At 46.7% G+C, this 11,924-nt stretch overlaps 1 protein-coding gene and 1 long non-coding RNA gene across 2 annotated transcripts in view; one reads left to right on the top strand and one right to left on the bottom strand.

The window, feature by feature from the left end:
* Positions 1-1,334: 1,334 nt before the first annotated feature.
* On the bottom strand, positions 1,335-3,694 carry LOC138784437 (uncharacterized). Its single transcript, XR_011361841.1, has 3 exons — positions 3,605-3,694; positions 1,644-1,714; positions 1,335-1,411 (listed from the first exon to the last, which is right to left on the bottom strand). It is a non-coding gene; the product is annotated as an uncharacterized lncRNA (long non-coding RNA).
* Positions 3,695-11,322: 7,628 nt separating this feature from the next.
* CLVS1 (clavesin 1) overlaps positions 11,323-11,924 on the top strand; it is a 43,491-nt gene continuing 42,889 nt past the window's right edge. The window contains exon 1 of the mRNA XM_069960008.1: positions 11,323-11,711. Coding sequence (XP_069816109.1) covers positions 11,323-11,711 — 389 coding nt within the window. The remainder of the gene's footprint in view (positions 11,712-11,924) is intronic.

The raw sequence follows: 11,924 nt of genomic DNA, 5'->3' as shown, positions 1-11,924 counted from the left end.
CATCTGCCGAACCCGCCACTCCTATTCCTGTTCAAAAGTATACATGACAATTGTTTTCTGCTGAAGGTTGATCAACAAAAGAATGGATGGATGACCATCCTACTAACCTGCCTGGGGCCAAAAATATGTGCAGCTTTTCATAGGTCTTTTTTATCTGTGCCTCAGCAGTGCTCAAAAATTGACAAAAAATGGATGGTCGAGTGGTAGACATATGCAAATTTACAAGCATTCGTTTGGGCCATATGTTCAGTGGACTATTTCAGAAGGTCCCATTGAATGTAAAGCCTGAATGTTGTGTGCTATCATTTCACACAGTCCAGATAATATTAGCCGTTTCCTTATTAAATGTTTCTTAACCCTGTATGTCATAATGTTGGAAATGTTATAGGGAGCAGCCTCATACTCTCCTTACATAGTGGGTACTGACTGTGTTTTACACCAACACTTGCCGTCAATGGCCAGGATCAGTGATAACTTAGCTCCTGGCCCTGTAATCCTTTAATTGCCATTGTCAATAGCAACCACAGCCACTGGGGGGTTAGAAATCAGGTTGTGCTATCCTCTCTCCTCTAAGTTGGTCCTTGTGGTGCAATGGCAGGGTGCTGCGGGGTTCACCAAGATATATAACTTACTAATATAGCGTTATTACTAATAGCACTGGCGTTTCACTCCTATAAGAAAGCTTCAAATAGAAAAACTACAAAATGTGTGTTGGTATTGTATACAAGTCTATGTCTCCTTCCTCTCTCCTTAGACAACACATCATCCTCTGATGTCACAGGAGGCTTGGCTGAATCTCGTCTCTGCGCTCTAACCCAGTGGCATAGCTACCATAGAGGCAGGGTAGGCAGCTGCTCTGGGGCAGTGAGGGAGGGGGAGATTTTATTTTCTGGGCACATCACCGAGCCTACATGTATATATGCAGTGATTTGTGTTGTGAATGGGGGGGGGGAGATTACCTCCACAGTCCTGTCCCATGATGCAAGCCCCAGCCTGAAGTGGATCTGCTATGATATGAAAGGTGAGGGAGACTTCCTGGGTCTTCCTGCAGACCATGCCCCTCCTCCACTCATGCTCCTACCCAGTACAGGGAGCTCTTAAACCAAAGCAATGCTCTTAAAGCAAGTCACAATTTTGAAAAACCGTGAGCTCTTAAACCAAAACGCTCTAAAACCAAGTTACTCTTAAACCAAGGTACCACTGTATATCTTTGTAGGACCTTTAGGAAGAGTGAGGTGTGTTTACAGCATGCTGCCTTGCGATGAATGATGTTACAGAATGAGCAAACATAGAGTGAATTCAGCAGGTGCTGCAACCTCCCTGATACTCACTCACTGTGCAATAGTCTACAGTGACATGAAATGTTCTGCAACAGACTCAGTAGTGGTAGAGGAAGGATGATGAGGAAATGCTGAGGAAAAGCAAAGCATTTTAGATATTATAGTACTGAGCAAGTGCTCAACCAGGTATCCCAATGACAGCATACAGAACTATGACTCCTGTAGCAAATCCCTGGATAGTACATTGCATGAGGATTGGGACTGCCACTAGACAATCTGAGTACATGATAAGGTCATTTTCTTGTAGAATAAACTTTCCTAATGGTGCATACAACCCATTGATTTCTCACGTTAATACAATACCACTTGTAATGTATAGAATGGTGATGGTCCTTCCCCTTCCACTGTAATAATTCAGCCACGCTCTATTTCAGCTGAGAAAACACAAGAAAACAAGTGTCTGATGTAAGAATCAGAGAATAATATTCAGATTCCTGGGTTTGGTTCATGCTCCTATTAATAGACGTGAAGCTTAGAACAATTTACAAGCAAAATTTCATTGACCAGCTGGTATTTGTGAGACGGTGACAGATGGGAGGCACACAAAGCAGGGATCTTAAAGATGCAGGGTGTAAATGAAATGCGCCAGAATAACAATTAGTTAACATTGATTTACTTCCATTGCTTATTGGAAAATCAGTATAACAATTAAGCGCAGTACAGTAGCTGTATTAGCATTGTATATTTTACTGTCATTGTATAATGGCTTACAGGTCATTGAGCCAATTATTTCACATCCATCTACAGTATCTACCGATCCGAACAGAGGACATATATATATGCAACTGGACACTATCTATTTATCTCTATCTACCACAGTATACATATATTTGAGTGAGGACCAGTATAAAGTCTTCAGGTTGCTGGCACCCACTACACTGCTGTGGCATTGCATCTCCATTGTGGACTTTGTCTATCTATCTCCTATCTATTATCTATCTATCTCCTATCTATTATCTATCTATCTATCTATCTATCTATCTATCTATCTGCGGAGGCCGCAGAAACGTCGCCTCAGACTCACTTTGCTGTGTTGCACTGATTATTGCTGCTTTGGATATGAAATAAATCACAACGTTTGAATTCTAAGCTGTGCTGTGGGGAATTTCTTGCTATATCTATCTATTTATATATCTCCTATCTATGTATCTATCTATCTGGCAAAAAAACGCAGCATTTCAAAAGTAAATTTAAAAAAAAAAAAAAAAAAAGGTGTTTATTTAACCCAAAGGCTATGTTCACACAACGTGAGAGCCCGGCCGGGTCACGGAACGTCCGGTCTCTGCACGAATCATCCTGGCCAGTGATCTTTTGGCCGCTGGGTTCTGATGCGGGCGCATCAGCACGCGCCTGCATCAGAACTCACCACAACACACAATGAAGCAAGCGGCTGGAGCCGCTCGCTTCATTGAGTGAACTGACAGGGTTTTCTACGGCCGCAATTCATTGAATTGCGGCCTGCAGAAAACGGACATGTCAGTTATTTGCGGCCCCGTACGGGATCCCGGCCGAATCGTAAACGATGTGTATATGTTCCGGCCAGGATCCCACAGAAGATAAGGCCCACACCGCTCGTTGCAGAAATGTTGCAGAATTTGGGTGCAATAAACACCACTTTTTTAATTTACTTTTGGAGTGCTGCGTTTTTTTGCCAGTACTTTCCGCTATTGCACCACTGATTATTGCTGTGAGGAGTGCTACAGGACCTTTTTTCTTTTTTTTATCTATCTTCTATCATCTATCTAATGTATCTATCTATCTATCTATCTATCTATCTTTATATCTATAATTAAGTTTCTGTCTGATGCATTCAGTTAGGGGCTGTAATATATAAGAGTGCATTGTCCCCATCTGGCACTCTTATTTGTAATATTTCATGTTCTCTTATTGCAGCCTTGCATTTAATTCCTTTGTGCCCGTTCTACACCCAGCCATGCAATATTTGTGGACTTTTGTGCATATTCTGACAGACTATTAGCATATGTGCACACATTCTTTTCAATGAACATCTGCTCCTTTGTAGAACACACACATCTTTCTCGGCTGCTTAGCTGATCTTGAGAAGTCTTTTGTGAGGCCGAGCATTACTGGGATTGAGGACCGCCCTGAACTATTTCATTTACAAGGCATTAAAGAATAGGCCGCCATAATCATGTGGTTGCATTCAATCTTTGTGACTGATAAAATGGCTTACCAGAAACCTTCAGAAAGGTTTATTTTGCAACATGTTTTTTATAAGATTTTTCTTTTGAGAACACTCTTACCTAAAGACGTCTCCTCCATTAAAAGGGGCTTTGCATTCTGCGACAACCTGGAAAACATTGTAGGTTAGATGTCACCTTGAAATGTTAGAAATTTGGTTAAAAAATTATAAAGTGATTCTGCACTTATTTGTCCATATTGAAGAATATTCACATCTTTGAATACAGTTGAAGGGGTTGTATACTTGGAATGGTTCATTGACAATAAGCAGATCACATAGTGTTTCACTGCTGTAATCCCAGCAATTAGCTGTAATATGCAAGGAAATCAAAAATTAAATGGGTTATCCAGCAAACATATTTTTCTTTCAAATAAACTGGTTTCAGAAAGTTATATAGATTTGTAATTTACTTCTATTTAAAAATCTCAAGTCTTTCCACACTTATTAGCTGCTGTATGTCCTGCAGGAAGTGGTGTTTTCTTTGCAGTCTGACATACAGTAGTGCTCTCTGCTGCTTCCTCTGTCTGAGGCTATGTTCACACTGCGTATGAGTCCGGCCGCATTTCGTACGCCGCCGTACATGTGCGGCTGAAACTACAGGCGTGGGAAAAGTAGACATGCGGCCGGATGCGTACGAACCGCGAACATACGCCCGTAGTACAGTAGTTTCGAAGCGATCTGAGGCAGGTCATTTACTAATCTTCGCCCAGCCCAGTAAACCACACAGAACCTTTTGGATAGAAAAATCAAGTTCAATTTGGCTGAAATAAGTACTTCGTACGGGACCGCATGGAAATCCACGGCCATGAGTTTCAACATTTCCGTCCTCAAACAATGGTCTTGTTCATTTTTCACGGCGCCGTATACGATCCGGCCGTAAGCTCATACGTAGTGTGCACTGTGCGGGCGTATATCGTATACTTTCAAGCGAACGCATCAACCTCAAAACAACGTGCGTATATTCGCCGTTCGCACTACGGCCAGGAAACATACGCAGTGTGATCATAGCCTGAGACAGGAACTGTCCAGAGCAGGAGAGGTTTTCTAGGGGAACTTGCTGCTGCTCTCGACAGTTCCTGTCTTGGACAGAGGGGGCAGCAGAAAGCACTGTGTCAGACTGGAAATATTACACCACTTCCTGCAGGACACAAAGCAACTGGAAAGTATGGGAATGTTGGCTTTTTACCACCTTACCCTACTGTTCTTGGAGGGATAAGCCATCACCGGCTGTAGCTTATCCCTCCCCATAGAGAATCCATGAATGTTCAGCCTACCTGAACCTTTAAATGTATGGGAAGGGCAGAAGAGACAACTGCCAAATGGAAGTTATTGAAAATGTCTGGCCACCTTTAGTTGTGTTAAATCATCTTGGCTGCAGAAGGCCACAGCCCTCATACTAAGGGCCCTATTACACGGGATGATTATTGTGCGAAAAATCGTTATATCGTTCCAATTTAAACGATAATCGTTCTGTGTAATTGCAGGCAATGATCTAAAAATCGTTTGTATGTTGTTGATCGTCGATTTAGATCTGAACCTAAAATTATCGTTAATCGTTCACTAATCATTCGCTGTAATTCCACGTTCGTTCGCTCAAGTTCTGCATTTTTTCACTAATCGTTCAGTGTAATAGCACATTGTCCATTGTTTTGCTGAGATCAGAAGGAGTAGGCGATCATAGTAACGATCGCAATAACGGTTATAGTAACGATCGTATCTACGACCATCGTTCTGTGTAATATGGTGAACGATTTCAGGTTAACGATAAACAATCTCGTTTGCAATCGTTTATTATTAGTCGTTAATCGTTAAAAATAGCTCAGTGTAATAGGACCCTTAAGGCCCTATTCCACCAACAGATCTGACGACAGATTATCTGCCAAAGATTTGAAGCCAAATCCAGGAGTGGATTTGAAAAGAGGAGAAATCCAGTCTTTCCTTTATGACCTGTTCTCTGATTATAGTCTGTTCCTGGGTTTGGCTTCAAATCTTTGGCAGATCTGTTGGTGAAATAGGGGCCATGGATACAGCCATAAAAAGTCATCTCTAAAAGCTCATTTTGACCTTTTACGCTACGTATGCTTAGTGTGAGGGTCGTGGCCTTCTGCAGCCAAGAGGATTTAACATAAGCATATGTAATATTTTGACAAATTGAGGATCATTTATGTGTATGTGTAAAGTATAAGCTAAAGGTTTTTATACACTTTGTACTAATGTTGGCCACCAGTCAGTGTAAAGTGTTTGGGGGTCTCCCAAGAGATAATCCACTGCCAGAGCTATGTAAATGACTAGTAAATATAATTGATATGTATAGCTCACTAGGAAGATGAAGTATTGGAAATAAGGTCACGTAAAACACTAAGTAAAACACTAAGGTGTCAAAGTGACTCTTGGGGAGTAGTAAGTAAGCCCAGGGGGGTTGAGAATCGCTGCTGTATGTCCTCCAGGAAGTGGTGTATTCTTCCCATTCTGACACAGGGCTCTCTGCTGCCATCTCTGTCGGTGGCAGGAAATGTACAAAGCAGTATGGGTTTCCTATGGGGATTTGTAACTGTTCTGGACAGTTCCTGTTACGGACAGAGGTGGCACCAGAGAGCACTGTGTAAGACTGGAAAGAATTCACCACTTCCAGTTTTGATCTCCCTTAATGTCTCTCTAATTGGTTTATTCAAGTCCTAAATACAATATTTCTATTTATGTGTCTGTATCTGTGTACATGTATTCATACTATAAATAATTGTAGAGAAAGATAGATGTTCCTGCTATTCACTTAAAACTAAAAAGAAAAAAAAAATCCTTTATGCCGGAGTGCCAGGCTTTTATTAGAGTACTCCAGGCATGACATGTTTATGTGTAGAACAATGTATAAAGTGGAAGATAATGTATTATTAATTGTACTATGAATACTTGACAGCTAGTTCATCTCTATCGTGTATTATTTTTCAATAGTGTTATAAAATTATAGGCAACTCGTTTCCACTCCAGCAATACACATATTAGTTCCACTCCAGAAATATACTTATAGGTTCAGAATTTACAATTTATTTACATTTATCTAAAATTGCCCACAGTGTAGAGTGCCCAGTGGTGTAGCTATAGGGGTCACAGCAAGAGGTGTAACTAGGATTCATGGGCCCCATAAAAAAAAACAAGATGGGCCCCCCCAACATGCTCACCTGGCCCGGCGCGGTCCTCCGGCATGTCACTCATGCGTCAGGGAGCTGGGAGAACAAAAGAATGATGCTCCAGGAAGATTAGTGTGTATATCAGGGGGGCTCTTGTGGCTGGAGGTGTACCGTACCACCATCCCCTCCTCTTGTACTGTCTTATCTGTTGCAGAACTACAACTCCCATTATTTGATTTAGTCCTGCAAATTACCACACACAACATGCTGGGAGATGTTCTACAGTTCTACAACTTACCCTATACAGCATGCTGGAAGATATATTCCTGCACACAGTGTGTGTGTATTGGAGGAGGGCTGGGGGGACGTGGGCAGGGCTGGAACATTCTGATGTAATGGTAGCCTGGGTCTGGGGGGGGGGGGGGGGGGGGGGGCGCTGTGACAAGGGGGAGGTTGAGATAAATGGCCCAGGCAGTGCTGGGATACTGGGGGGGGAGGGGGGTGGTCCACTGGGGGCCTTCTGACATGGTGGGGGGTGTAAGTGTGCGTCCCTGGGATGCTGTGCTGGGGGGGGGGGTGTTGGGCTGCTGGGGCCACTCTGACACTGTGCTCCTGTCGGTGTGGCTGTCATGGGGCCCGGGCCCCATGGAGGTTGCCTGGTTTGCCTCCATGGTAGCTACGCCACTGGTTACAACTGCAATCAGGCCCATAAGTCAGTGGGCCCCGAGATCCCCCTCACCTATTTAAGGTTGACTGCTTATGCCTGAGCTGCTACAATTCATCTTCAATGCTATGCATTATCAGGGCCGTTTCTAGGGCCGGGCGGGCCGGGCCACCGCACGGGGCGCCAACAGCTAGGGGGCGCCCGGCGGCCTCCGACAGCGCCCGACCCCCCGCACTCACTAAATCAGCAGGGCCTCCTCCACCGCATCGCCCGCCGCTATCGTGCGCCCCCCGGGAGGGGGGGGGGCGGGGGGTGGTGGTGCTGGTGCGGGGGTGCGATGGGTCCGCCGAGGTGAGCTTCCGGCACAGACAGCCTCTGTCAGACAAGCCGGAAGCTCACAGCTGCAGCCCCGAACCTCTCTCCTGCTCGATGACGTCATTTGTGCTGGGACCGCGGGGCTGCAGCTGTGAGCTTCCAGGTTGTCTGAGAGAGGCTGTCTGTGCCAGAAACAGCTCACCCCCGCCTTGTAACAGCATCAGAAAGGTGCCCCGGGCTGCTCCCCCTGCCCCCCCCACTGCTCCTCCTGCCCCCCTGTTGCTCAGCCTGCCCCCTCCCCCTGCTCGCAGACTGCCCCCTCCTGCTCCCTATACTCCCCCTGCCACCTTAGCTGCCCCCCTACCTGTCACCCCAGCTGCCCCCATCTTCTCCCCCTGCCACCTTAGCTGCCCCCCTGCCTGTCACCCCAGCTGCCCCCATCTTCTCCCCCTGCCACCTTAGCTGCCCCCCCTGTATGTCACCCCAGCTGCCCCATCTTCTCCCCCTGCCACCTTAGCTGCCCCCCCTGCATGTCACCCCAGCTGCCCCCATCTTCTCCCCCTGCCACCTTAGCTAACCCCCCTGCATGTCACCCCAGCTGCCCCCATCTTCTCCCCCTGCCACCTTAGCTGCCCCCCCTGCCTGTCACCCCAGCTGCCCCCATCTTCTCCCCCTGCCACCTTAGCTGCCCCCCTGCCTGTCACCCCAGCTGCCCCCATCTTCCCCACGCCACTCCAGCTGCCCCCATCTTCCCCCCTGCCTTCCCAGCGGCCCCCACTACCAACTTAGCTGCTCCCCCTGCCCATCTGCTCTCCCTGCCCCCCGGCCGCTCCCTCTCCTCTCCCTGCCCTCTGGCTGCTCCCCTTGCTCCCCCCCCAAGCTTCTCCCCCTCTCACCGTAGCTGCGCACCCTGTCCCTGTCACCCCAGCTTCTCGCCCTGTCCCTGTCACCCCAGCTTCTCGCCCTGCCCCTGTCACCCCAGATACGCACCCTGTCCCTGTCACTCCAGCTTCTCGCCCTCCCCCTGTCACCCCAGCTGCTCCCACTGCCCCCCTAGCTGCTCCCATAGCTTCTCCCCCTCCCCTGTCACCCCATCTGCTCCACTTCTAACCCTAGCTGCTCCCCCTCCCCCAGTCACCCCAGCTGCTTCCCCTGCCCCCCTAGCCACTCCCCTTGTCCCTGCCCCCTAGCTGCTCCCCCTTTCCCTGCACCCATAGCTTCTCCCCCTCCCGCTTTCACCCCATCTGCTCCCCTTGTCACCCTAGCTGCTCCCCCTGTCCCTGCCCCCTAGCTGCTCCCCCAGTCACCCCAGCTGTTTCCCCTGCTCCCCTAGCTTCACCCCTTGTCCCTGCCCCCCAGCTGCTCCCCCTTTCCCTGCATCCATAGCTTCTCCCCCTCCCGCTGTCACCCCCAGCTGCTCCCCCTGTCCCCTGTCACCCCAGTTGCTCCCTTAGTCACCCCCAGCTGCCCCTCTGCAAATGAGTTGTGGTCGGAGAAGTCTTCATGATGGCTGCGCCAGATGGAGAGGAAAGCAAAGAGTGAGTGAGAAGACGTCACCTGTGAGTCTTTAGTAACTGCACTGTAATCACTTCTGTAGTTTGCAGAGTCTGTGTACCATTGGTGTCTAAATGGGTAAGTGTATTGTTTGCGGTAGTGTACTGACACAGCCCTGTGGTCACTACAGTACACTAGCGCAAACTTTTAAACTAGCTGCCAACAAACTAGCTAGCAACAGCTGCCAGCACTACAACTCCCAGCATATCCTAAGGGCTGCAGACTGTCAGTACATGCTGGGAATTGTAGTACCTGCAGCTGTTGTAGTTGGGTCCTATACACTGGATGCTTTGTGGCATATAAGAATACATAGATCTGTGGGGGCTCAGTGTAGGGAAGTGACCCCAGAACGGCACTAATAAGGGACAGAACAAACACATCTCCCCCTATATCATATTAGTGATGTTCTGGGGTCACTTCCCTACACTGAGCCCCCACAGATCTATGTATTCTTATATGCCACAAAGCATCCAGTGTATAGTGCACCTAGGACCCAACTACAACAGCTACAAGCACTACAACTCCCAGCAAATGCTGACAGTCTGCAGCCCTCAGGATATGCTGGGAGTTGTAGTGCCTGCAGCTCTTGTAGCTGGGTCCTATACACTGGATGCTTTGTGGCATATAAGAATACATAGATCTGTGGGGGCTCAGTGCAGGGAGGTGACCCCAGAACATCACTAATAGGGGATAGAACAAAAACATCTATCCCCCTACCATATTAGTGATGTTCTGGGGTCACTTCCCTGCACTGAGCCCCCACAGATCTATGTATTCTTATATGCCACAAAGCATCCAGTGTATAATGCACCTAGGATCCATCTACAACAGCTGCAGGCACTACAACTCCCAGCATATGCTGACAGTCTGCAGCCCTCAGGATATGCTGGGAGTTGTAGTACAGTGTAGACAGATTTATTGCTCTACCTTCAGGGCTGATGGTTGTCACCCACAGATTGCCGCTACCGGGAGCCTCTGTACACAGTGATTTGTTAAAGGGTTGTCCGCTAAGAAACTACAACTCCCAGCATACCCTGAGAGCTGTATAAATGTAGGGGGTTCTCAGAGTTTTAGTTCGACTGAAAACACATGGGATTTGTCACAGATACAGATGTCTCAGCATGCAAGGAGCCTAACATGAACTCTAAACACAGGCCTGCTCTAGACCAGCAAGGTTTCTCAATCTGTGCCACGCAGGCTGAGGGGGTACGGCAGGAGGCATCAGGGACCAAAAGGAGAGGACCTTAATTTAAAAAAATCAGGCCAGGGCTGAGCAGTTAGAGCACTGTCGGCTCCTGTCACACGGAACCGACAGTGCAGTGTGTACACACTGCTTCTTCCTAGGGACCCGAATCTTGATAAAAGCCCCCGTTCCTTTCCCTGCGCTGAACTGAGTAAGGTCCAGGAAGGGGGGGGGGGGGGGGCGCTTTTATCAGGATTCGCCCTGTTGCCAAAATAGCCTAGAAACTGCCCTGGGTATCTGCCTAATACTGTGATTTCACCCTGGCTAAAAGGAGTCTTCAAATGCCTTTTCCACCCAAAGTAAAGATGTGGAAATGTCTACAACCTTCCTCTTGGCTTTCAGCAGGGCTCATGGGTCCCACTGGTGCAACCTTAGTATTTCTCTGGTGGGGAAAGTCACTTAACAGTCACAACCTTTCTGTAGTGAATATGACTTTTTACCCCTTAGGGAATAATTGAGGTTACATATGAATTGCAGCAGTTCAATAACTTTGCTGTGATTTATGGGGAACTGTGTGTCACCAAATAGCCCTATCAGCATTAAATGAGATATTGACATCCTATACATACCTATATTAATGACATTTGAAAAGGGAAAAAAAAAGTACAGTTCATAATGGCATTGTATATGGAAGAATACTCTTTACCAAAAAATTTTTAACTGAAACATTTTATTTCTTTTGTTTGTAGATATCAAGCCTTAGTTTCTGGATACACTCATCGCATTTCACCCGTCCATTCCCTTTATCCTGGTATACTGGGACACGGAAATAATAAATCATTTTGGAGGATTTGATGTCCAGCCTTGGTGGAGGGGATGAGCATTTCCACATCTATTTAAGCAGAAATTAAGGTTTAGCAAATCCACAGGTTTTAAAGATGACCCACTTACAAATCGGACTAAGTCCAGAGACGATAGAGAAAGCCCGCTTGGAACTGAATGAAAATCCAGACACTTTACATCAGGATATTCAACAAGTCAGAGACATGATCATCACTAGACCAGATATTGGTTTCCTACGGACAGACGATGCCTTCATATTAAGGTTTCTAAGAGCAAGAAAGTTCAACCAAATGGAAGCTTTTCGACTTCTCGCCCAGTATTTCCAGTATCGCCAACTTAATTTGGACATGTTTAAAAATCTTAAAGCAGACGATCCAGGGGTTAAGCGGGCTCTTATGGATGGATTTCCTGGTGTGCTCGAGAGCCGTGATCACTATGGGAGGAAGATTCTTCTTCTATTTGCAGCCAACTGGGACCAGAGTAGGTAAATGTAGATAGCATTTAGTCTTTCTACTGATTCTTACATTAAATGTTCTGTCCGTATTTTTATGGAATATTTTATTATCAGTATGTATAATTCGTTCAAATCATGATGAATGCTCCACTGTATAAAGAGGCCGAAACGCATTGTGATTTGAATAAATTACACTTTGTTATATGCAGGTTCGCTGGACTGTGTTCGCATTGCCCAACTGTA

Source organism: Dendropsophus ebraccatus, chromosome 2 (genome assembly GCF_027789765.1).
Source record: "Dendropsophus ebraccatus isolate aDenEbr1 chromosome 2, aDenEbr1.pat, whole genome shotgun sequence".
Lineage (NCBI taxonomy): Eukaryota > Metazoa > Chordata > Amphibia > Anura > Hylidae > Dendropsophus > Dendropsophus ebraccatus.
The sequence above is the reverse complement of the archived record's forward strand: the minus strand, read 5'-3'. Positions and strand labels throughout refer to the sequence as shown.